Below are 23407 nucleotides of genomic sequence, written 5' to 3'. Positions count from 1 at the left end.
AAACAATGAAAACAAAATCAATGTATAGTAACAAAAGAAACAGCAAACAACTAAGATACAAAAATAAAACTGTGATAACAAAACTGAAATCATGCCGTAAAGTATAATCTTGGCATGAAAAACTGAAACTTCTAATTTATTGATTCAATTAATTTAATCATTTCTTACAGCAGGCTGGAAATTCCTGTTCGTAAAATTCAGAGCCATGATTTTGAATTCTAAATAATCAGACTATGACACACCGCAACACATGGATTTATTACTGTGGAACTGAACTCTGAGTCCTGCATAAAATGTGCTTGTTTCAAACAGAAGAGCTGATGTTCCTCAGGTCGCAGTGTTAAGTTTTACATGTACTATATATTCAATGGGTACATATACACTAAACTGTGCTGTCTGCTGCATATCAAAGATCCACAATAGTTTACCATAAAAGTGATGCATATAATTAAAGATCCACAATAGTTCACCATAAAAGCGATGCATATCAAAGATCTACAATAGTTCACCATAAAAGTGATGAATATATATATATATATCAAAGATCCACAAAAGGGATCACCGTAAAGCACATGCTTCAAGAGCATCATGAAGTACTCAGTTTCAAAGAAAGAAAAAGAAAAAAACAGCTACATGTATGATTATATGTCTGCGGGCACACACATACACAGAGAACTCTCTCACATAGATCATTTCGCACAAAAATGCAGTAAAAAGACAAAACAATCACATGACTTTTAGAGCAGCTGTCACATGACCTTAGGATACGGGACAAGTTTCTGTTCTTCCCGAACAAGCAATTTCTCAACCTCTCATCTTTGTATGCACACAGAACTAAAAGACAAAAGTTTTTGGCAAGATGCAGAACTCTCTAGTGATAGTCCTACTTGCTGGATGTTCGGTCATGGCCGTGCAACCCGCAGATGTCGTTCGTTTTTCCATGGAGGAAACCAAGGCGAAAGAGCAGACGAACGGGGTTGACATCTCCAGAGAAGAGACCAAGGTAAGAGAGTCTATCTTGTCTTCTCGTCAGCCTTTGGTCGAACATGTGGAGGTCAGACTTTTGTGATTTTACCTTTCAGCAGAGACTGAAGTTTCACGTCAGGGATCGATAGACCATTGAATTTGCATTGGGACACAAACATAAATTTAAAGTGCCTGTCTATTACTATAGTTCCTGTCCGGGCATGATGTCCATAATCAATCAATCAATCAATATGAGGCTTATATCGCGCGTATTCCGTGGGTACAGTTCTAAGCGCAGGGATTTATTTTTTTATTTTAATTATATGCAATTTATATCACGCACATATTCAAGGCGCAGGGATTTATTTATGCCGTGTGAGATGGAATTTTTTTACACAATACATCACGCATTCACATCGGCCAGCAGATCGCAGCCATTTCGGCGCATATCCTACTTTTCACGGCCTATTATTCCAAGTCACACGGGTATTTTGGTGGACATTTTTTATTTATGCCTATACAATTTTGCCAGGAAAGACCCTTTTGTCAATCGTGGGATCTTTAACGTGCACACCCCAATGTAGTGTACACGAAGGGTCCTCGGTTTTTCGTCTCATCCGAAAGACTAGCACTTGAACCCACCACCAAGGTTAGGAAAGGGCGGAGAAAATTGCTGACGCCCTGACCCAGGGTCGAACTCGCAACCTCTCGCTTCCGAGCGCAAGTGCGTTACCACTCGGCCACCCAGTCCATAATCAGTTTATGGTTGGGATTTCACCATCCTCCCATATAGTCACGAATTTCGTCTGGTTTAGGTAAAATATGTGTGGGAGGTTGAAAAAGAAAAAGAAAAAAAGAATTAATTAGAGAAAAGCAGGCCACAGTGAAAGATTATGTAAAAACTAAAAGTGACATACTACCAGCAGAAATTCTTCTCTGCTGCAACTGCTGTCACTAACAAATTAATTTTATTTTAAATGGCACAAATACACACAGACATAATTATACTTTTATTGAATTTTCAGTTTTTATGTATTTGAACAGGGCAGGAAACCAAAACTTCTGGGATCCTTTCAGTGGAAGAACTGCGGGTCTCCGAGCAAAGAGTTAATGGTTGTGGAGAGTCTGTCCATAGCCCCAGACCCTATCGCCATCCCTGGCACCATCAAGATCAACTTTACAGCCGTTTTTAACAAGACAGTGGATGCACCATTGCAGGTGAATGAACACTTTTTTGAAATCGTTTGTCAAGGGCATATACCTTTTAAAGCAACAAAAACTGGAGGTGCGCCATCCACACACATACCTCAGACGTCTCCCAATTTAAAACTTCCTGGGCTATTGAAAAAAAAAAAAAAAAAGACCAATGAAGGACACCGCCCAAAAAGAAAGAAAGAAGAAAGAAAAAAAAAGACGAAAGAGGCAAAAAAGATGGGTTGAAGCAGCCTTGCATGCAACTGAGGTCAAAAAAATATATAAATAAAAAGAAAACTTCTTGGGCTAACTGTTTATAACTGTTTGTAATGTTAAGAAAGCATGTTAGCTGTTTATAAAATTGCAGAATTTGAGAATATGAGATTCATCTGTCTGCCTGAAGTTACTTATTATGCAACACAGCTTTCTGTTGAAAAGAGTAGATGTACAGTGGGAATTTTTTTTTAATACATTATAGTGTAAGTACATATATATAATTATGTAAAAGCCACTATTGGCTTTTGAGAAATTCATTCATAACAAGCTTCCAACTCACAGCAGCAAGTTGCCAAGCAGTCAGGGTGTTCATTTGTTGGAACCATGTACTGTTGTCAAGATAACAAAATGTGGGTGCTATGCATACTCAAGTTCTTTTCTAACCAATTTGATGTTTGTAGGCAGTTGTGTTGATTTTGTGAAAGGAGGAAAACTGTTAGGATTCCCTGTTGTTGTGAAAGTCAGTGTTTTATCAATTTATAGAGTTACCTCCCTTTCACCCTGTCCTTTGCGTTCCTTTATTTTGTCACCAGTTGGCAAGAAAGCTGGTGGAACATGTAATAGCTCACACACAAAAGCAAAACACAACCCCCCCCCCCCCCCCCCCCCCCCGTACACACACACACACACACGCATACTCATTTCGCTATTTTGCTCTCTCTCTCTCTTTCTCTTTTATTTTTTTTTGAAAGTTAGTCCCTCTTTGGGGCGAGGGCTGGATGTAAAAAAGAAGATCACTGCTTAATCTATTACCCTCGTTAAATAAAGAATTGTCATTGTCTCTGTCTCTGTCTTTGTTTCTCTCTCTTACATTTTTCATTTAAGCAATGTATTGTATGTAAATTGATGATATATATATATGTTCTTACTTTCATTTTATTATAATCATGTAGCAGTAGTTTTCTTTACTTGCTTATTCTTTAGCAATTTTAGACTAGTCCCTCTTTAGGGCGAGGGCCAGATGTAAAAAAGCAGATCACTGCTTACTCTATTACCCTCGTTAAATAAAGAACTGTTCTTGTTCTCTCTCTCTCTCTCTCTCTCTCTCTCTCTCTCTCTCTCTCTCTCTCTCTCTCTCTCTCTCTCTCTCTCTCTCTCTCTCTCTCTCTCTCTCTCTCTCTCTCTCTCTCTGTGCAATCTTTTGGTTATTTTTACAATTATTCTCTGCATATGTTCCAAGGACAGGTTAGAAAATTAGGCTAAACCTAAAACCTTTATCCTTATGTAATAAAGTTCTGAGTTCTGAGACAGACTGAATTCTCTATCTCTCGTCCTCTCATTAAATCCCATCTCCCTTTTTCTCTGTGTTTTCCTTCCCCTCTCTCGATCTTTACCTCCACACCCACCCCCAGCCCATCCCACCTCTCTCTCTTTTTGAAAATAGTTTATTCATGTGTACAATATTACTACTACTACTACTACTACTACTACTACTACTACTACTACTACTACTACTACTACTACAGGTGGACCTCAAATTGGAGAAAGAAGAGTTTGGTTTCTGGATTGAAGTGCCTTGCATTGACAACCTGGGTTCCTGCACCTACTCTGACCTGTGTGAGAGTCTCTCCCAGGCCACCTGTCCTCTGCCCTTTGTCCAGCAAAAGGTGCCCTGCAAGTGCCCCTTTAACAAGGTAGGATTTCTATAACTACTCTGTGTGTATTTATGGGATGGGGTGGTGGTGGTGTGTGTGTGTTTTTGTGTGTGCGGGTGTGGATCACTGTGTTGTTTTAGTGTCTGTGTGTGAGGGTGTGGATCACTGTGTTGTTTTAGTGTCTGTGTGTGTGTGAGGGTGTGGATCACTGTGTTGTTGTAGTGTCTGTGTGTGACGGTGTGGATCACTGTGTTGTTTTAGTGTCTGTGTGTGAGGGTGTGGATCACTGTGTTGTTTTAGTGTCTGTGTGTGTGTGAGGGTGTGATCATCACTGTCACAGTTGTTTTAGTGTCTGTGTGTGTGTGAGGGTGTGGATCACTGTGTTGTTTTAGTGTCTGTGTGTGTGTGAGGGTGTGGATCACTGTGTTGTTTTAGTGTCTGTGTGTGAGGGTGTGGATCACTGTGTTGTTTTAGTGTCTGTGTGTGTGAGGGTGTGGATCACTGTGTTGTTTTAGTGTCTGTGTGTGTGGTAGGGTGTGGATAACTGTGTTGTTTTAGTGTGTGTGTGTGAGGGTGTGGATCACTGTGTTGTTTTAGTGTGTGTGTGTGAGGGTGTGGATCACTGTGTTGTTTTAGTGTGTGTGTGTGTGAGGGTGTGGATCACTGTGTTGTTTTAGTGTCTGTGTGTGAGGGTGTGGATCACTTGTTTTAGTGTATGTGTGTGAGGGTGTGGATCACTGTGTTGTTTTAGTGTCTGTGTGTGTGTGAGGGTGTGGATCACTGTGTTGTTTTAGTGTCTGTGTGTGTGAGGGTGTGGATCACTGTGTTGTTGTAGTGTCTGTGTGTGAGGGTGTGGATCACTGTGTTGTTTTAGTGTCTGTGTGTGTGTGAGGGTGTGGATCACTGTGTTGTTGTAGTGTCTGTGTGTGGATCACTGTGTTGTTTTAGTGTCTGTGTGTGTGTGAGGGTGTGGATCACTGTGTTGTTTTAGTGTATGTGTGTGAGGGTGTGGATCACTGTGTTGTTTTAGTGTCTGTGTGTGAGGGTGTGGATCACTGTGTTGTTTTAGTGTCTGTGTGTGAGGGTGTGGATCACTGTGTTGTTTTAGTGTCTGTGTGTGAGGGTGTGGATCACTGTGTTGTTTTAGTGTCTGTGTGTGTGTGAGGGTGTGGATCACTGTGTTGTTTTAGTGTCTGTGTGTGAGGGTGTGGATCACTGTGTTGTTTTAGTGTCTGTGTGTGTGTGAGGGTGTGGATCACTGTGTTGTTTTAGTGTCTGTGTGTGAGGGTGTGGATCACTGTGTTGTTTTAGTGTCTGTGTGTGTGTGAGGGTGTGGATCACTGTGTTGTTTTAGTGTCTGTGTGTGTGTGAGGGTGTTGATCACTGTGTTGTTTTAGTGTCTGTGTGTGTGTGAGGGTGTGGATCACTGTGTTGTTTTAGTGTCTGTGTGAGGGTGTGGATCACTGTGTTGTTTTAGTGTCTGTGTGTGTGTGAGGGTGTGGATCACTGTGTTGTTTTAGTGTCTGTGTGTGAGGGTGTGGATCACTGTCACAGTTGTTTTAGTGTCTGTGTGTGTGTGTGAGGGTGTGGATCACTGTGTTGTTTTAGTGTGTGTGTGTGAGGGTGTGGATCACTGTGTTGTTTTAGTGTGTGTGTGAGGGTGTGGATCACTGTGTTGTTTTAGTGTGTGTGTGTGAGGGTGTGGATCACTGTGTTGTTTTAGTGTGTGTGTGTGTGGGTGTGGATCACTGTTGTTTTAGTGTCTGTGTGTGAGGGTGTGGATCACTGTGTTGTTTTAGTGTCTGTGTGTGTGTGAGGGTGTGGATCACTGTGTTGTTTTAGTGTCTGTGTGTGTGAGGGTGTGGATCACTGTGTTGTTTTAGTGTGTGTGTGTGTGAGGGTGTGGATCACTGTGTTGTTTTAGTGTCTGTGTGTGTGTGAGGGTGTGGATCACTGTGTTGTTTTAGTGTCTGTGTGTGAGGGTGTGGATCACTGTGTTGTTTTAGTGTCTGTGTGTGTGAGGGTGTGGATCACTGTGTTGTTTTAGTGTCTGTGTGTGTGGTAGGGTGTGGATCACTGTGTTGTTTTAGTGTCTGTTTGTGAGGGTGTGGATCACTGTGTTGTTTTAGTGTTTGTGTGTGTGGTAGGGTGTGGATCACTGTGTTGTTTTAGTGTCTGTGTGTGTGAGGGTGTGGATCACTGTGTTGTTTTAGTGTGTGAGGGTGTGGATCACTGTGTTGTTTTAGTGTATGTGTGTGTGTGAGGGTGTGGATCACTGTGTTGTTTTAGTGTCTGTGTGTGAGGGTGTGGATCACTGTGTTGTTTTAGTGTCTGTGTGTGTGTGAGGGTGTGGATCACTGTGTTGTTTTAGTGTCTGTGTGTGTGTGAGGGTGTGGATCACTGTTATTTTAGTGTCTGTGTGTGAGGGTGTGGATCACTGTCTTGTTTTAGTGTCTGTGTGTGAGGGTGTGGATCACTGTGTTGTTTTAGTGTCTGTGTGTGTGTGTGAGGGTGTGGATCACTGTGTTGTTTTAGTGTCTGTGTGTGAGGGTGTGGATCACTGTGTTGTTTTAGTGTCTGTGTGTGTGTGAGGGTGTGGATCACTGTGTTGTTTTAGTGTCTGTGTGTGAGGGTGTGGATCACTGTGTTGTTTTAGTGTCTGTGTGTGTGTGAGGGTGTGGATCACTGTGTTGTTTTAGTGTGTGTGGGAGGGTGTGGATCACTGTGTTGTTTTAGTGCCTGTGTGTGTGTGAGGGTGTGGATCACTGTGTTGTTTTAGTGTCTGTGTGTGTGAGGGTGTGGATCACTGTGTTGTTTTAGTGTCTGTGTGTGTGTGAGGGTGTGGATCACTGTGTTGTTTTAGTGTGTGTGTGTGAGGGTGTGGATCACTGTGTTGTTGTAGTGTCTGTGTGTGAGGGTGTGGATCACTGTGTTGTTTTAGTGTCTGTGTGTGTGTGAGGGTGTGGATCACTGTCACAGTTGTTTTAGTGTCTGTGTGTGTGTGAGGGTGTGGATCACTGTGTTGTTTTAGTGTCTGTGTGTGTGAGGGTGTGGATCACTGTGTTGTTTTAGTGTCTGTGTGTGAGGGTGTGGATCACTGTGTTGTTTTAGTGTCTGTGTGTGTGAGGGTGTGGATCACTGTGTTGTTTTAGTGTCTGTGTGTGTGGTAGGGTGTGGATCACTGTGTTGTTTTAGTGTCTGTGTGTGTGGTAGGGTGTGGATCACTGTGTTGTTTTAGTGTCTGTGTGTGTGAGGGTGTGGATCACTGTGTTGTTTTAGTGTCTGTGTGTGAGGGTGTGGATCACTGTGTTGTTTTAGTGTCTGTGTGTGTGTGAGGGTGTGGATCACTGTGTTGTTTTAGTGTCTGTGTGTGTGTGAGGGTGTGGATCACTGTGGTGTTTACGTGTCTGTGTGTGAGGGTGTGGATCACTGTGTTATTTTAGTATCTGTGTGTGAGGGTGTGGATCACTGTGTTGTTTTAGTGTCTGTGTGTGTGAGGGTGTGGATCACTGTGTTGTTTTAGTGTCTGTGTGTGTGAGGGTGTGGATCACTGTGTTGTTTTAGTGTCTGTGTGTGAGGGTGTGGATCACTGTGTTGTTTTAGTGTCTGTGTGTGTGTGAGGGTGTGGATTACTGTGTTGTTGTAGTGTCTGTGTGTGTGTGAGGGTGTGGATCACTGTGTTGTTGTAGTGTCTGTGTGTGAGGGTGTGGATCACTGTGTTGTTTTAGTGTCTGTGTGTGTGAGGGTGTGGATCACTGTGTTGTTTTAGTGTCTGTGTGTGTGAGGGTGTGGATCACTGTGTTGTTTTAGTGTCTGTGTGTGAGGGTGTGGATCACTGTGTTGTTTTAGTGTCTGTGTGTGTGAGGGTGTGGATCACTGTGTTGTTTTAGTGTCTGTGTGTGTGAGGGTGTGGATCACTGTGTTGTTTTAGTGTCTGTGTGTGTGTGAGGGTGTGGATCACTGTGTTGTTTTAGTGTCTGTGTGTGTGTGAGGGTGTGGATCACTGTGGTGTTTTAGTGTCTGTGTGTGTGTGAGGGTGTGGATCACTGTGTTGTTTTAGTGTCTGTGTGTGTGTGAGGGTGTGGATCACTGTGGTGTTTACGTGTCTGTGTGTGTGTGAGGGTGTGGATCACTGTGGTGTTTACGTGTCTGTGTGTGAGGGTGTGGATCACTGTGTTGTTTTAGTGTCTGTGTGTGTGTGAGGGTGTGGATCACTGTGTTGTTTTAGTGTCTGTGTGTGAGGGTGTGGATCACTGTGTTGTTTTAGTGTGTGTGTGTGTGTGAGGGTGTGGATCACTGTGTTGTTGTAGTGTCTGTGTGTGAGGGTGTGGATCACTGTGTTGTTTTAGTGTCTGTGTGTGTGTGAGGGTGTGGATCACTGTGTTGTTGTAGTGTCTGTGTGTGAGGGTGTGGATCACTGTGTTGTTTTAGTGTGTGTGTGAGGGTGTGGATCACTGTGTTGTTTTAGTGTCTGTGTGTGAGGGTGTGGATCACTGTGTTGTTGTAGTGTCTGTGTGTGTGAGGGTGTGGATCACTGTGTTGTTGTAGTGTGTGTGTGAGGGTGTGGATCACTGTGTTGTTTTAGTGTCTGTGTGTGTGTGAGGGTGTGGATTACTGTGTTGTTTTAGTGTCTGTGTGTGAGGGTGTGGATCACTGTGTTGTTTTAGTGTCTGTGTGTATGTGATGGTGTGGATCACTGTGTTGTTTTAGTGTCTGTGTGTGTGAGGGTGTGGATCACTGTGTCAAGTTGTTTTAGTGTCTGTGTGTGTGTGAGGGTGTGGATCACTGTGTTGTTTTAGTGTCTGTGTGTGTGTGAGGGTGTTGATCACTGTGTTGTTTTAGTGTCTGTGTGTGAGGGTGTGGATCACTGTGTTGTTTTAGTGTCTGTTTGTGAGGGTGTGGATCACTGTGTTGTTTTAGTGTCTGTGTGTGTGTGAGGGTGTGGATCACTGTGTTGTTTTAGTGTCTGTGTGTGTGTGAGGGTGTGGATCACTGTGTTGTTTTAGTGTCTGTTTGTGAGGGTGTGGATCACTGTGTTGTTTTAGTGTCTGTGTGTGTGAGGGTGTGGATCACTGTGTTGCTTTAATGTCTGTGTGTGTGTGAGGGTGTGGATCACTGTGTTGTTTTAGTGTCTGTGTGTGTGTGAGGTTGTGGATCACTGTGTTGTTTTAGTGTCTGTGTGTGTGTGTGAGGGTGTGGATCACTGTGTTGTTTTAGTGTCTGTCTGTGTGTGAGGGTGTGGATCACTGTGTTGTTTTAGTGTCTGTGTGTGTGTGAGGGTGTGGATCACTGTGTTGTTTTAGTGTCTGTGTGTGTGAGGGTGTGGATCACTGTGTTGCTTTAATGTCTGTGTGTGTGTGAGGGTGTGGATCACTGTGTTGTTTTAGTGTCTGTGTGTGTGTGAGGGTGTGGATCACTGTGTTGTTTTAGTGTCTGTGTGTGTGAGGGTGTGGATCACTGTATTGTTTTAGTGTCTGTGTGTGTGTGAGGGTGTGGATCACTGTGTTGTTTTAGTGTCTGTGTGTGTGAGGGTGTGGATCACTGTATTGTTTTAGTGTCTGTGTGTGTGTGAGGGTGTGTATCACTGTGTTGATTTAGTGTGTGTGTGAGGGTGTGGATCACTGTGTTGTTTTAGTGTCTGTGTGTGTGTGAGGGTGTGGATCACTGTGTTGTTTTAGTGTCTGTGTGTGTGTGAGGGTGTGGATCACTGTGTTGTTTTAGTGTCTGTGTGTGTGAGGGTGTGGATCACTGTGTTGTTTTAGTGTCTGTGTGTGTGTGAGGGTGTGGATCACTGTGTTGTTTTAGTGTCTGTGTGTGTGAGGGTGTGGATCACTGTGTTGTTTTAGTGTCTGTGTGTGTGAGGGTGTGGATCACTGTGTTGTTTTAGTGTCTGTGTGTGTGTGAGGGTGTGGATCACTGTGTTGTTTTAGTGTCTGTGTGTGTGCACGCATGCATTTGTGTGATTGTGTGAGTTTAATTGATTTGTATATATTTGGTTCGCATTTGGTAACATGTCCATGCGAACCAAATAGTTTCAGGTATATGTAATGGGATGCTGTGGATATCTGTCTGATGATGTTCTTATACATATTTTATAATATTTTATCACGACTGTTGTGTCATTAATGTCTTTTTGCCCTGTTTCAGGGATCCTACAAGCTAAGCAATGCTAGTTTCAACATACCGACATCTGGTGTACCTACAGGAAATTATCGCATCACTGCCAACCTGTCTGTCAAGGGAGTGTTTGTTGGCTGCTATTACATTGCCGCTACACTGACTGACTAAAAATCTCACCTGTACCTCCACAACATATTCTGTAAATAGGTCCATAGACATAGCGTTCTCTACGTTGTTAAGATCGCCATGTCCATAGACTAACAGCTGATACCAGTATTTTTGTCGGTATATCACCTGGTTTGGGCATTGGCTTGTCTGTTTTATTGCATATATTTGAGAAGTCATAATATAGGATCTTTTAATAATACATTTTACCTTCGATGCAATATATTGGCAGTATACTGTTTTACATTATAACCGTTTTCTTTATGTACTTCCAGCTTTGATATTATATTGTTTACATGTATAACTTTTTAATACTGTATTTTGCGTGTGCTAAACAGTAAGAAAACTCGAAACTTTACATCTAAGCTACAGAGGAACCCCCCATTCAAGACCTCTACAAATCTTGGAAAAGCAGCACGTCTTAAAAAATAGTGAATCTAAAAATGGAGGTAGAAGTTATGAACAGAAAATCCAAAAAGCAAAGTCTAAAACGTGAGGAAATCTTACATTTGGAGTTCTCGGGGGGGGGGGGGGGGGGGGGGGGGGGGGGGGGGGTGCGGAGTTTGGGGGTAGGTTTGCACTGTATCAAAGTAAAAAGAGGAAAGGTTGCACACTACACAGCCTCTATTAATTGGTTTGAATGATGTGTATGTCATTAACCACGTATATACTGTGGCTGTTTTATTTGTTCTTGATCCTAAATGATTAAATACATACACGGTCCCTGCTCAAGTTCCAGTGGCTGCAAGTTGACTGATATTATTTTTTATACATTTGGTTATATCATAATGATTAGTATTATATCATAGATAAATGTACTTTTGTGTGTAATTTGTGCTGATGGGGTTTTAGTTGGTGCAAGGTTGGGCTATAGGTATGTAAGTTTATGCATATCAAGTAGTTGTTTCTGTTGCTTACACAAATAGAACCAATTAAATAGTGTTTGTGGTAAACTATCCTGATTTATTTTGGGGGTTGGGGTTGCTACTTCGTGTGTGCATGTTCTTATATGTGTGTGTGTGTGTGTGCGTGCAGAACTAGATCATGCTAGCTGGCTTACGTTTTAGTTTTTGGTTACTGTGAGGTCACAGCTAATCAAAGTAAAAAGAGGAAAGGTTGCACACTACACAGCCTCTATTAATTGGTTTGAATGATGTGTATGTCATTAACCACGTATATACTGTGGCTGTTTTATTTGTTCTTGATCCTAAATGATTAAATACATACATGGTCCCTGCTCAAGTTCCAGTGGCTGCAAGTTCACTGATATTATTTTTGATACATTTGGTTATATCATTATTATTAGTATTATATCAAAGATAAATGTACTTTTGTGTGTAATTTGTGCTGATGGGGTTTTAGTTGGTGCAAGGCTGGGCTATAGGTATGCAAGTTTATGCATATCAAGTAGTTGTTTCTGTTGCTTACACAAATAGAACCAATTAAATAGTGTTTGTGGTAAACTATCCTGATTTATTTTGGGGGTTGGGCTTGCCACTTCGTGTGTGCATGTTCTTATATTATGTGTGTGTGTGTGTGTGTGTGCGTGCAGAATTAGATTATGCTAGCTGGCTTACGTTTTAGTTTTTGGTTACTGTGAGGTCACAGCTAATCATGTGACAAATCTGTGAAGTGAAACCTCTAATTTGTTCTCCAAGTGGTTTAATGTTTACAATGGGATGTACTAGCTTCTTACAGTCTTCAGGTATTAATCTTGCATAGTTACATTGTGATAATTCCAACCCATTCCTGAGGTTGAACTACCTATGTACATACAGTATTTTTGGGTCTGCAAGGCGCATGTTTTACTCCAGTCTCCTGCAACGAAATTCCATTCATGTCTCAACAAGAAATTCCTCTGATAGGAAAAACACCCCCGTCAAGGGAAATAACCTTCTCAGTTGGTGGCAGTGAGAATGGTTATTTCCCTTTGACCAACGGGGGTGTCCGTCTATAAGTCGTTGTATAATTTTAATCCACCAATAACTCCCTAACCGTGTGTTTGACTGGTCCCAATTTTTGTAAGGACCGTCTCAGGAATGTATAGAACCTGTTCACCAAGTTTGGTGACGATCGGTCCGTTCATTCTTGAGATCTACTTGCGAACACAAACACCGCCACAAACACACAAACACATCGAGTGAAACCTATACACACCCCTATACCGGGGGTGTAAAAATGATGGGTGTGGCAAATCCACTGTATCTCTGTGTAGACCACAACAACGAGTACATTTTCACATTTTAATTTATTTGTGCTAGTCATATGAAGGTTGCAACATTGAGTAAGACTAACTTTTCTCCACAAGCTCTTAGTCTAGCCTTCATTTGTCAAGGATGTGAAAGGAACCAACACAATCAACTTACACTGAGAGGAAAAAATCTATTCTGACTTAAAGGCGCTCTCCGTCTAGTGTTAACTGTTCGACTACCCCCCGCGGGTTAGGGGGAAGAATTTACCCGATGCTCCCCAGCATGTCGTAAGAGGCGACTAACGGATTCTGTTTCTCCTTTTACCCTTGTTAAGTGTTTCTTGCATAGAATATAGTCAATGTTTGTCAAGATTTTAGTCAAGCAGTATGTAAGAAATGTTAAGTCCTTTGTACTGGAAACTTGCATTCTCCCAGTAAGGTCATATATTGTACTACGTTGCAAGTCCCGGAGCAATTTTTTGAATCACTTGAGAAAAAGTGACTCTATGTAATCGGTCAGTGTTAGTCTGTCCGGCCGGCTGGCCGGCCGTCTGGCCGGCCGGCCGGCCGTCCGTAGACACCACCTTAACGTTGGACTTTTCTCGGAAACTATCAAAGCGATCGGGCTCATATTTTGTTTAGTCGTGACCTCCAATGACCTCTACACTTTAACGATGGTTTCGTTGACCTTTGACCTTTTTCAAGGTCACAGGTCAGCGTCAAAGGAAAAATTAGACATTTTATATCTTTGACAAACTTTTCTCGGAAACTATCAAAGCGATCGGGCTCATATTTTGTTTAGTCGTGACCTCCAATGACCTCTACACTTTAACGATGGTTTCGTTGACCTTTGACCTTTTTCAAGGTCACAGGTCAGCGTCAAAGGAAAAATTAGACATTTTATATCTTTGACAAAGCTAAGTTCATCGGATGTGATTGAAACTTTGTAGGATTATTCTTTACATCAAAGTATTTACATCTGTAGCCTTTTACGAACGTTATCAGAAAAACAAGGGAGATAACTAGCCTTTTCTGTTCGGCAACACACAACTTAACGTTGGGCTTTTCTCGGAAACTATAAAAGTGACCGGGCTCAAATTTTATGTGAACGTGACTCATTGTGTTGTGAATAGCAATTTCTTCCTGTCCATCTGATGCCTCATATAATATTCAGAACTGCGAAAGTGACTCGATCGAGCGTTTGCTCTTCTTGTTGATTAGTGCTTTTGTGAACAAGAAACAATTAACAAGTGGCTCTATCCCTTCTCCCCCCCCCCCCCCCCCCCCCTTTCCCCGTCGCGATATAACCTTGAACGGTTGAAAACGACGTTAAACACCAAATAAAGAAAGAAAGAACTGTTCGACTCACCTTCTCAGACCGGGTCAGGTTTTTATATGGAATAAGACTATCCCTTTACTCGGTCATATACCTAGAATCAACATCCTCACTGTCTCCAGTTGGCAGTTTTTTTAATTAAATAATTTTATAAGAAGCCAACATGGCTTTTACAATATTAGTTCAGAAAAAAGTCCTATTGTGCGCTGAGAGCACTGTCTATGCTGTGGAGTGTAGGTATGTGTCCAAGTGTAGGGATGGTATTATCTCTTGTAAATGTGTCCAGAACAGAGACAGTGCGTCCAACAGTTTACACAAAAAGGAGCGTGTGTATTGTGTGTATTTATCAGGGGTATGGATTTTCCTTCCAAGAAAACTCTCCCTACTATTCCCTGCAGTTTTCCAATTCTTTTCTTGTTGTCTTATTTCTTTCTACCTGACTGGATCCATCACCTTTATTTCACTTACCAAAAGTCTTCTTTTCCACATCCTTATTTCTCTGCACCCCGCATGTCGTAAGAGGCGACTAACGGATTCTGTTTCTCCTTTTACCCTTGTTGAGTGGTTCTTGTATAGAATATAGTCAATGTTTGTAAAGATTTTAGTCAAGCAGTATGTAAGAAATGTTACGTCCTTTGTACTGGAAACTTGCATTCTCCCAGTAAGGTCATATATTGTACTACGTTGCAAGCCCCTGGAGCAATTTTTTTATTAGTGCTTTTGTGAACAAGAAACACTTAACAAGTGGCTCTATCCCATCTCCACCCTTTCCCCTATCCCATCTCCCCCCTTTCCCTCGTCGCGATATAACCTTCGTGGTTGAAAACGACGTTAAACACCAAATAAAGAAAGAAAGAAAGGGGTATGGATTGTTGTACACAGGAAATAAACTCTAGTCATTCCATTTTTTGATGATCTATGCATAAGACTTTACCCTTTTTCAATATGTTAATAAACAGATTATTCTTTTAATTGTTTTGAGTGTTAGAATATGTGTGTGTGTGTGTGTGTGTGTGTGTGCAAATGCTGTGAATAGGTGTAATAGCTAGTGTGTACGTGGTTGTTTGTTTGGATGTGGTTGTGTTAGATTAGCTCTGACATACTGTGGCAATCAAGATGAAAGGATGCAATAATACTGTACTGTATGTTACATTTAGATATGTTTTTTGTACAACTTGAACACTGTTTTACCCTTTCAGGTTTTTTTTGGGGGGGAGCAATTTTGTGTGGGTGGATTCTTGAGGTAAAGGGAGAATGCTAAAGCATGTTTCATGTACTGAGCTTTTTGTAAAAACACGTTTACTTCCCTTTAACTTAACTTCATTGAGTTCAGGATCGGGTTTTTAATTTTGTAACTTGTGTGAGAGGGTCATGGTCTGGGTTCTCAGGCTCTCTGTTTCTGTCTAGTTGTCTCTCTCTTACACACACATGCACGCACGCACACATGCACACACACACACTGACACTCACACACACCCACACTGACACACACACGAACACCACCACCACCAGCAGCACCAACGCCACCACCAACATCTTCTTTATCATCATCATCATCATCATCATCATCATCATCATCTCTATCTCCCTCAAAAAATTTGAATTTGTTTCCCCCACAACAGAAATGTTTGACAACGGAATGTTTGTAGCATAGTATAGTGCGGCTGGTGGGGTCGAAACTGTTCTGAATCATGTTTACGAGTATGATTCTTTTCCACTTGAATGCAGGCTGTTTTGCACCTTCTTGCTTTATTGAGCTGACCTTGATTCGATGATCAGTGGCAGTGCTACCGTGAGTCGTTCCTGTCATGAAAGGAACTAATCTAAAGCATCCCTACATTACAGGTGGCTTTTCATGAGAGAGATTATTCAGTATTTATGAGACGAAAGAACAACATGAAGTGTCCTTTATCGGGAGGTGATCTCTTTTGAGAGGGGCCTGAAATGACAGATTCCAATGTAGCTGTTTCGTCAACAGTTATTTGGTTGTTTGTTTGCTTGCTTGCTGGGAATAACTCTTTGCTCTTCTCTCGTACTGGCTCTGCCGGCGTAGGACACGACTGAAGGTTCAAGCCATTAACACAAGGTGATGCGGCAGTCAAACAGTGCTTGAGTGTACCTGTCATCTGAGTGTTCAGCAACTTGATCATTAACCCCAAGGAGTCAGCAACTGAGTCTATTTCCAACACAGGCGCCGAAAGCCACTATGGAGCAGAGTGACATACACATTTAAAGCCCCTAAACCAACCGCCACCCCCCCCCACCCCCCCCCCCCCCCCAAAAAAAAAATAATAATAATTTGAAAAATGGAGAGAGAGAACAAAAACCCACCAACAACAGTGTCTCAACTGAATCGCACCAAGACTGAGATATACGGTTCGGTTTGGGGGTTGGACAATGTGACATGTCATTGAGTGTTTTGGAATTAAGATGCGCGTTGTTGATTGTGGTGCCTGTGCTTCCAAAACTAATTATTTCGTAGGGATGGTATTTGTAGTGCAATGCGACAGATTTCAGCGTCCCGCACAACACACGTACCCACATACATCGATAGCGGCTGCTATTGATCACAGTAAGCAGGTTTGCCAAGACGCAGATTTTCCGGTGATTAGACAGAGGCGGTAATTAGAAATACCACTGCAATTAAAGCCGTTAATCGTTAATTGTTGAACTGTACACGCCACTCGACTAGGAAAAACTATTTTGAAATTCTTTCCGTTTGATAAAGTTGGCGTGAGGAAACTCACTCTTATCTTTGAATAACCAACTGTGTTTGGAATTTACTCAATTACACAGATTGAGACGTCTACGGTTGGGACTGAAGTAACTGCGTAATATTGTGTGTCGGGATCAAACATTGATCAGGTAAGTTAGGGTTAATTCATCGGTTTGTACTGTGTGTTTTGTGTTTTAGTATAACTGGTTTATTTTAAGTTCTATTTTGAAACATATGCAGGACTAACCCAGCAATACTGTTACTGGATTTTAAAATACAAATAATTATTTTTTCCAAAAGAAAAGGTCAAACAGGTTGAAGGCTGCGAGGTTTGAGGACGACTGCGTGTCATCGGCCATTTGCACTTTGCAATCTGCGAAGTATCAACAGACCCCCCCCCCCCCCCACCTCCCTGTAAGTTCTTTAGGAACCTGTCTCCGTGGAGATTGGAACTTTCCATTGTGAAGTCAGTTGCGTCTTAAAAACACCCTCCTTCTTGTGAAAACCGTTCAGACGGTTTAAGATCTGGACAGGGTGTTGATTTTTGGCATGTGTCCAAGTGGTAGGATGCTCTTATGGAATGTGCAAACCTGGGCGGATCTATGGTGACACACAAGTTGGTTAACACGCTGGTGGGGGTGGATGGGTATATTTCACCACGATTCTTGCAAAACTATGCATGCAACCATCTCTGTCTGTGTCTGTGAAGTAATATTTGCAACCCCACCTGTTACATTCGATAGTTTTTCTTTGCATATATTCATTACTAAAAAAAATCCCATCAAAACATTTCCCCCCAAACAAGCACATAGAGATCGAGGCAGCACTGACGCACAACCTTTGAGAAGCTTGACCAGAGCCAAGCCAAGCATGACGTGGCGAAGACAGCTGTCCCGCCACTACGCCAAGCGGGACCTCAAGTGTTTCGTGGGCCTCATGATCGTACTGGCCACTACCATAGTGACCATGCTCCTCCGCTCCCAGTACCGTGACCACAACGTCACACAGTTTACGCTGGCCCTCGATGACGGAACTGAAGGTACGTCAGAGCTGGTGCAGTGGTACCCCCCGTTTTTGTGAGGCGTTTAGGATTTGCGCCATATAAATAACCTCATTATCATTAGTATTATGTTAAGACCCGCCGAACCCCAAAGCCAGGTATTTTATCAATTGGGCGAAAACGACTGCGCGAAGTCCGCTTCACGTAGCTCGATGCACAAAGCTTTGGCACGTATTAATCGGTAAATGACTTTACGAATCAAACGATGAAAGGAACAACAAATTAATACTGGATTAACACTGACTCAGTGGATAGTGATTTTGACAGACGAAATGGGAATTGATGAGTGTAGTGTTAAAAATTCCAACAGATTTGAGGGTGGATGGGTATGCGGTACCTGAAGAATCGTCTCAGAGCTGGAGGAAGGCGGTGGAGGAACAGAGAGCCTACACCAGCCCCTCCATCTCCTCCAATGCTACTTACCTGCAGGTCTTCAGGTGGGGCTGTTGGCAATGTGTGTGGGTGGTGTGTGTGTGTGTGTGTGTGTTTTGAGTGGGGGTGGTGTGTGTGTGTGTGTGTGTGTGTGTGTGCGTGAATGTTGGCGTGCGTCAGTGAATGCGCGTGCGTGTGCGTGCGTGCCAGTCTACGTCTGTGTGTGTGTACGTGCGTGCGTGCGATTGTGCGCGTGCTCGCGTCCGTGCGTTTGTACGTGCAGGTGTGCGTATGTGCATGTATTTGTGTGAAGCAATAACCCAGTTTACCTCCAGCTATACACAGGACCCATTGCTTGTTTTTCCCTCATGCGTTAGATCCCCTTTCGTCAGCGAGGCCAACCCCAAGAAGCCGTACGACGCCTTCAAGATCTCCAAAGAGGCCAAGAAGAACGTGACGGGAAAGAAAGTGATCACGTGGTACGCCGTGGCCTCGGAGAAGCTGCGCGAAGACCTGTTTGACGAGGACGTGTTCAGCGAGTGTCCCGTCAACAAGTGCAAGTTCCTCAAGCCGGATATGGTGGACGACAAGCCGGACAGGGCAGTGGACGCCGTCATCTTCCCTGGTATTGCCGGCAGAGATAGGGGCCCTCCGCCCCGAGCCCATCCTGGTCAGGTGAGTTTTGGTTAAGATGTATCGTCGTCGTCGTCGTCGTCGTCGTCATCATCTTCATCATCATCATCATCATCATCAGCAGCAGCAGCATCAGCATCATCATCATCATCATCATCATCATCATCATCATCATCATCATCAGCGGCAGCATCATCAGCATCAGAAGCAGCAGCAGCATCATCATCACCATCACCAGCAGCAGCAGGAGCAGGAGCAGCAGCAGCAGCAGAAGCAGCAGCAGCAGCATTACCTTCATCGTTATCATCGCCATCATCATTGCCTTTGTTGTCCTCATCATTATTTTTGTCGTCGTCGAAATCGTCTTCATCATCAGCAACCGCAACAGCAACAGAAGCAGAATCGTCGTTGTCTTCGTCTTTGTTGCCGTCATGATTGAGAACCAGAAATGTACATTTTCCCCCCGCGGGTTCGGGGGAAGAATTTACCCGATGCTCCCCAGCATGTCGTAAGAGGCGACTAACGGATTCTGTTTCTCCTTTTACCCTTGTTAAGTGTTTCTTGTATAGAATATAGTCAATTTTTGTAAAGATTTTAGTCAAGCAGTATGTAAGAAATGTTAAGTCCTTTGTACTGGAAACTTGCATTCTCCCAGTAAGGTAATATATTGTACTACGTTGCAAGCCCCTGGAGCAAATTTTTGATTAGTGCTTTTGTGAACAAGAAACAATTGACAAGTGGCTCTATCCCATCTCCCCCCTTTCCCCGTCGCGATATAACCTTCGTGGTTGAAAACGACGTTAAACACCAAATAAAGAAAGAAAGAAATGTACATTTTGAATACGTGTTCGTCATGGTTAAATGTCAAAGGATGGTTAATGTTGTTCTACTGTTTTCAGCGTAGCAATAGGGCCCTATATGTTGACGAGTCAAGTATAATACCGACAAGCAAAGCGCACCCTGATGAAATGAATGACTATTTCAGGTGTTCATCTACTATGACCTGGACCCTCCTATCCGTTCGACCCAGTCTTTCGGAGGGAAGGAGTGGAACTCTGTCTTCAACTGGACCTGGAGTTACCGTAGGGACGCCGACATTTGGGAGCCTGCTGGTACTCTCAAAAGAGCCGAGAAGGTCAGCTGTGTTGTGTTGTGTTGTGTTGTGTTGTGCTGTGCTGTGCTGTGCTGTGTTGCGCTGTGCTGTGCTGTGCTGTGTTGTGTTGTGTTGTGTTGCGTTCTGCTGTGTTGTTTTGTGTGGTTTGGTTTGGTGTGGTGTCGTTTTTGGTGTTGTACTGTAAACTGAACAGGTATACCGCAGAAATACTAAAATTTGAAATCCACCTCAAACACCCCCATTCCTTATGTCTTCAGGTGAAGCCGGCCACCTACTTCAAAGACGTGGCCAAGGACAAGAGCAAGAACAAGCACGTGGCTTGGTTCGTCAACTCGTGTCACGTGCCCAGCCAGCGCGAGAAGTACGTGGAGGAGCTAGGCAAGCACGTCAACGTGGACATCTACGGCCAATGCGGCAACAAGACCTGCCCAAAGAGCTTCGAGTGCCTGGAGATGATCACCACCAAGTACTTCTTCTACCTCTCCTTCGAGAGCGCCGTCTGCAAGGACTACGTCACAGACAAGTTCTTCCACATGTTCTTCGAGGGCATCCACGTCGTCCCCATCGTCCTGGGTGGGGCCGAGTACAGCAAGTTCTTCCCTGAAGGGTCCTACATCGACGTGGACTGGTTCCCGTCCCCCAAGCACCTCGCCGACTTCCTCAAGCTCCTGATGGAGGACAAGAAGATCTACGCCGAGTTCTTGTGGAGGAAGAGCCACTTTCACTTCGCGGGGTCCAGCACCACTAGCGCCCTCTGCCAGCTGTGTCAGCGGCTGCACGACCTGAGGACGTATCGGAAGACGTACCCTGACTTTCAGCTCTGGTACCGTAACCAGCAGTGTCGGGCTCCCAGGAAAGTGTACTAGGGACCGTGTGGCGTGTGGATGTCACGGATGAGTTCTAGTGTGCGGTATCTTGAGCTTAGGTCCACTTACTGACCTTGACACTGAAGGAACAAGGGACGTAACCAAAAGGAAGCATTACAGAACGCCTCTAAAAGAATGGTGACTTCCAGCAAAATAATGTAGAACAATCTGCGTTTGATAATTGCGACCTGTTCGGTCGTAGTTACGTTCCTAACTTAGTTGACTGTTTCTGGATCCATAACCTTGAGCCAAACTGTCAAGTTCGCCCACTTCAAATGTCCTCCTGTAATATGACTTTTGGGCTACGTCACTTATCGCTCAGTACCAAGGTCATTTTGGTTGGTCATTGAGTTCAAGATGTAATGTGCTAACTTGCTTGGCTATTTTTTAAGTCTTGAACAGAAATTTGCGATATATGTTTAATTCATTATTGTTTGTTATTACTTGTTTTGTTATTTTCATCTTGACATTACATTTGCATTTAGAATAAATATCTGTATTTATTTAGTACGCAGATCTATTCTTTTGTACAGAAATACCTTTTTACATTTAGTCAAGTTTTGACTAAATGTTTTAACATAGAGGGGGAATCGAGACGAGGGTCGTGGTGTGTGTGTGTGTGTGTGTGTGTGTGTGTGTGTGTGTGTGTGTGTGTGTGTGTGTGTGTGTGTGTGTGTGTGTGTGTAGAGCGATTCAGACTTAACTACTGGACCGATCTTTATGAAATTTGACATGAGAGTTCCCGGGTATGATAACCCCGGACGGTTTTTTTATTTTTACGATAAATGTCTTTGATGACGTCATATCCGGCTTTTTGTAAAAGTTGAGGCGGCACTGTCACACCCTCATTTTTCAATCAAATTGATTGAAATTTTGACTTTGGTATTGCATTTCAGCTTTGTGGCTTAAAAAATAATTAATGAATTTGTTTATTAAAAATCGGAAACTTGTCATTAAATTTTTTTTTAAACGATCCAAAAACAATTTCATCTTATTCTTCGTCATTTCCTGATTCCAAAAACATATACATATGTTATATTTGGATTACAAACAAGCTCTGAAAATTAAAAATATGAAAATTATGATTAAAATTAATTGTCCGAAATCGATTTCGAAACAATTTCATCTTGTTCCTTGTCGGTCCCTGATTCCAAAAACATATAGATATGATATGCTTGGATTAACAACAAACTCAGTACGCTAAAAAGAATAGAGATACAGAAAAGCGTGTTATCCTACTCAGAGCGACCATTACCGCACTATTCTGGCTTGTCGATTTCACTGCCTTTGCCACGAGCTGTGGACTGACGAAACTACGAGTATGCGGTCTTGGTGAAAAAATGCAGTGCGTTCAGTTTCATTCTGTGAGTTCGACAGCTTGACTAAATGTTGTTATTTCGCCTCACGCGACTTGTTTTTATTTCTGTTTGTTTACGTTTGAGACTGTATTTGTCGTTTAGCTGTTTATCCACGTGATTTATATTATGTTTACTCCATACATGAGCAGTGGTTTTCTTTCATATTAAATTCTACATGTTCTTTTTGATTTTATTTATCTTTTTTTCTTCTATTCAGATCAAACACGACCGTGTTAAACGCTGTAGCATATGCTTCTGACGATTTTTGAAAAAAATCTGTGTGTGCGTGTCTGCCTGCCTGCCTGCCTGCCTGTCTGTCTGTGTATGCCTGTCGCTGTCCATCTGTCTGATTTTGATGAAGTAATGTGTTCGATAGTCATTTGTGATCCGATAGTTTGAATGTAAACATGTTTAGCCATTAAAGACTTTATTTACAGTGCTTACAGTTTCTTGTGCGAATCCTAAATCCAGAAGATGAAGAAAAGAGAAAGAAAGAAAGAAAGAAAGAAAGCTGGAAAAAAACCACGAACAAGGGACACAAGTGAACATCAGCAATGCTCAAGTACTGCAAACACTGGTCACATTTATCTCCCTTGGACTCCTTCTCGCACCAACTTGCAGCAAAGACCGTAGTGTTGACTTGTTTCGTCTGATGCGGCCTTCTCAGTGGAAATAATTATAAGTAGTGACGAAGATCGTACACAGATTTACGAAAGCACGACGTTTCGTAAGAACTTGCACAGCAGTAAATCGGTGTAGTGTACTTTAAAAAAAAAAAAGAAGAAGTTAAATGTAACTTAGATTTTATACTTTTTCCAAATTTACCGTAATATATTGACTGAGACAGCGATCGGTCTAAATCATGTCCATTCTGTTTCTCTTCTTTCCTTTTTTTCTTTCTTTTGAAAACTACACAAAAATACTTACCAAAATCAATCATTAGAATCTTCTAAGGTTCACCCCTTCCCACGTACACAATCATGTTCACCGCCACAGGTCATTGTGTTCATGCTTTCACGTGGAATGGGAGTATCTTGACACAATGGGAGTATCTTGACACAATGGGAGTATCTTGACACAATGGGAGTATCTTGACACAATGGGAGTATCTTGACACAATGGGAGTATCTTGACACAATGGGAGTATCTTGACACAATGGGAGTATCTTGACACAATGGGAGTATCTTGACACAATGGGAGTATCTTGACACAATGGGGGTATCTTGGCACAATGGGAGTATCTTGACACAATGGGAGTGTCTTGACACAATGGGAGTATCTTCACACAATGGGGGGGGGGGGGAGGTGATGGGGGGGGGGGGGGGTGGGGGGTGAGGGTAGAGGTTTGAGTTTCACTGTATGGCAGTGTACTGATGTCAAAACAACTAAATCTTGTACCCATATAAAATTATCAGGTTGAACACGCAGTTTAACAAATAATTAC

General features: G+C 42.8%; 2 protein-coding genes and 1 long non-coding RNA gene across 5 annotated transcripts; all 3 read left to right on the top strand.

The window, feature by feature from the left end:
* Nucleotides 1-740: 740 nt before the first annotated feature.
* LOC138969469 (ganglioside GM2 activator-like) lies at nucleotides 741-10833 on the top strand. The gene is made up of 4 exons (XM_070342261.1): nucleotides 741-1003; nucleotides 2011-2184; nucleotides 3903-4070; nucleotides 10179-10833. Exons 1-4 carry the CDS (start codon nucleotides 860-862, stop codon nucleotides 10317-10319), a joined length of 627 nt encoding a protein of 208 aa, XP_070198362.1. The 5' UTR covers nucleotides 741-859; the 3' UTR covers nucleotides 10320-10833.
* A 10-nt stretch (nucleotides 10834-10843) lies between these two features.
* Nucleotides 10844-14815, top strand: LOC138969470 (uncharacterized). The gene is made up of 2 exons (XR_011456472.1): nucleotides 10844-11400; nucleotides 11918-14815. It is a non-coding gene; the product is annotated as an uncharacterized lncRNA (long non-coding RNA).
* A 1483-nt stretch (nucleotides 14816-16298) lies between these two features.
* LOC138969468 (alpha-(1,3)-fucosyltransferase C-like) lies at nucleotides 16299-22401 on the top strand. Of its 3 annotated transcripts, none has more exons than XM_070342260.1 (6): nucleotides 16299-16708; nucleotides 17417-17598; nucleotides 17930-18056; nucleotides 18369-18666; nucleotides 19610-19759; nucleotides 19996-22401. In XM_070342260.1, the coding sequence occupies exons 2-6, from the start codon at nucleotides 17430-17432 to the stop codon at nucleotides 20602-20604; spliced, it is 1353 nt and encodes a 450-aa protein (XP_070198361.1). In that variant the 5' UTR covers nucleotides 16299-16708; nucleotides 17417-17429; the 3' UTR covers nucleotides 20605-22401. The 3 variants fall into 3 exon arrangements, with proteins under 3 accessions (XP_070198361.1, XP_070198359.1, XP_070198358.1); XM_070342258.1 differs by having other exon boundaries at nucleotides 16300-16708; nucleotides 17365-17598; XM_070342257.1 differs by lacking the exon at nucleotides 16299-16708 and having other exon boundaries at nucleotides 16970-17598.
* Nucleotides 22402-23407: the final 1006 nt, after the last annotated feature.

Source organism: Littorina saxatilis, linkage group LG6 (genome assembly GCF_037325665.1).
Source record: "Littorina saxatilis isolate snail1 linkage group LG6, US_GU_Lsax_2.0, whole genome shotgun sequence".
In the NCBI taxonomy this organism is placed as follows: Eukaryota; Metazoa; Mollusca; class Gastropoda; order Littorinimorpha; family Littorinidae; genus Littorina; species Littorina saxatilis.
This window is presented reverse-complemented; position numbering and strand designations above follow the sequence as displayed.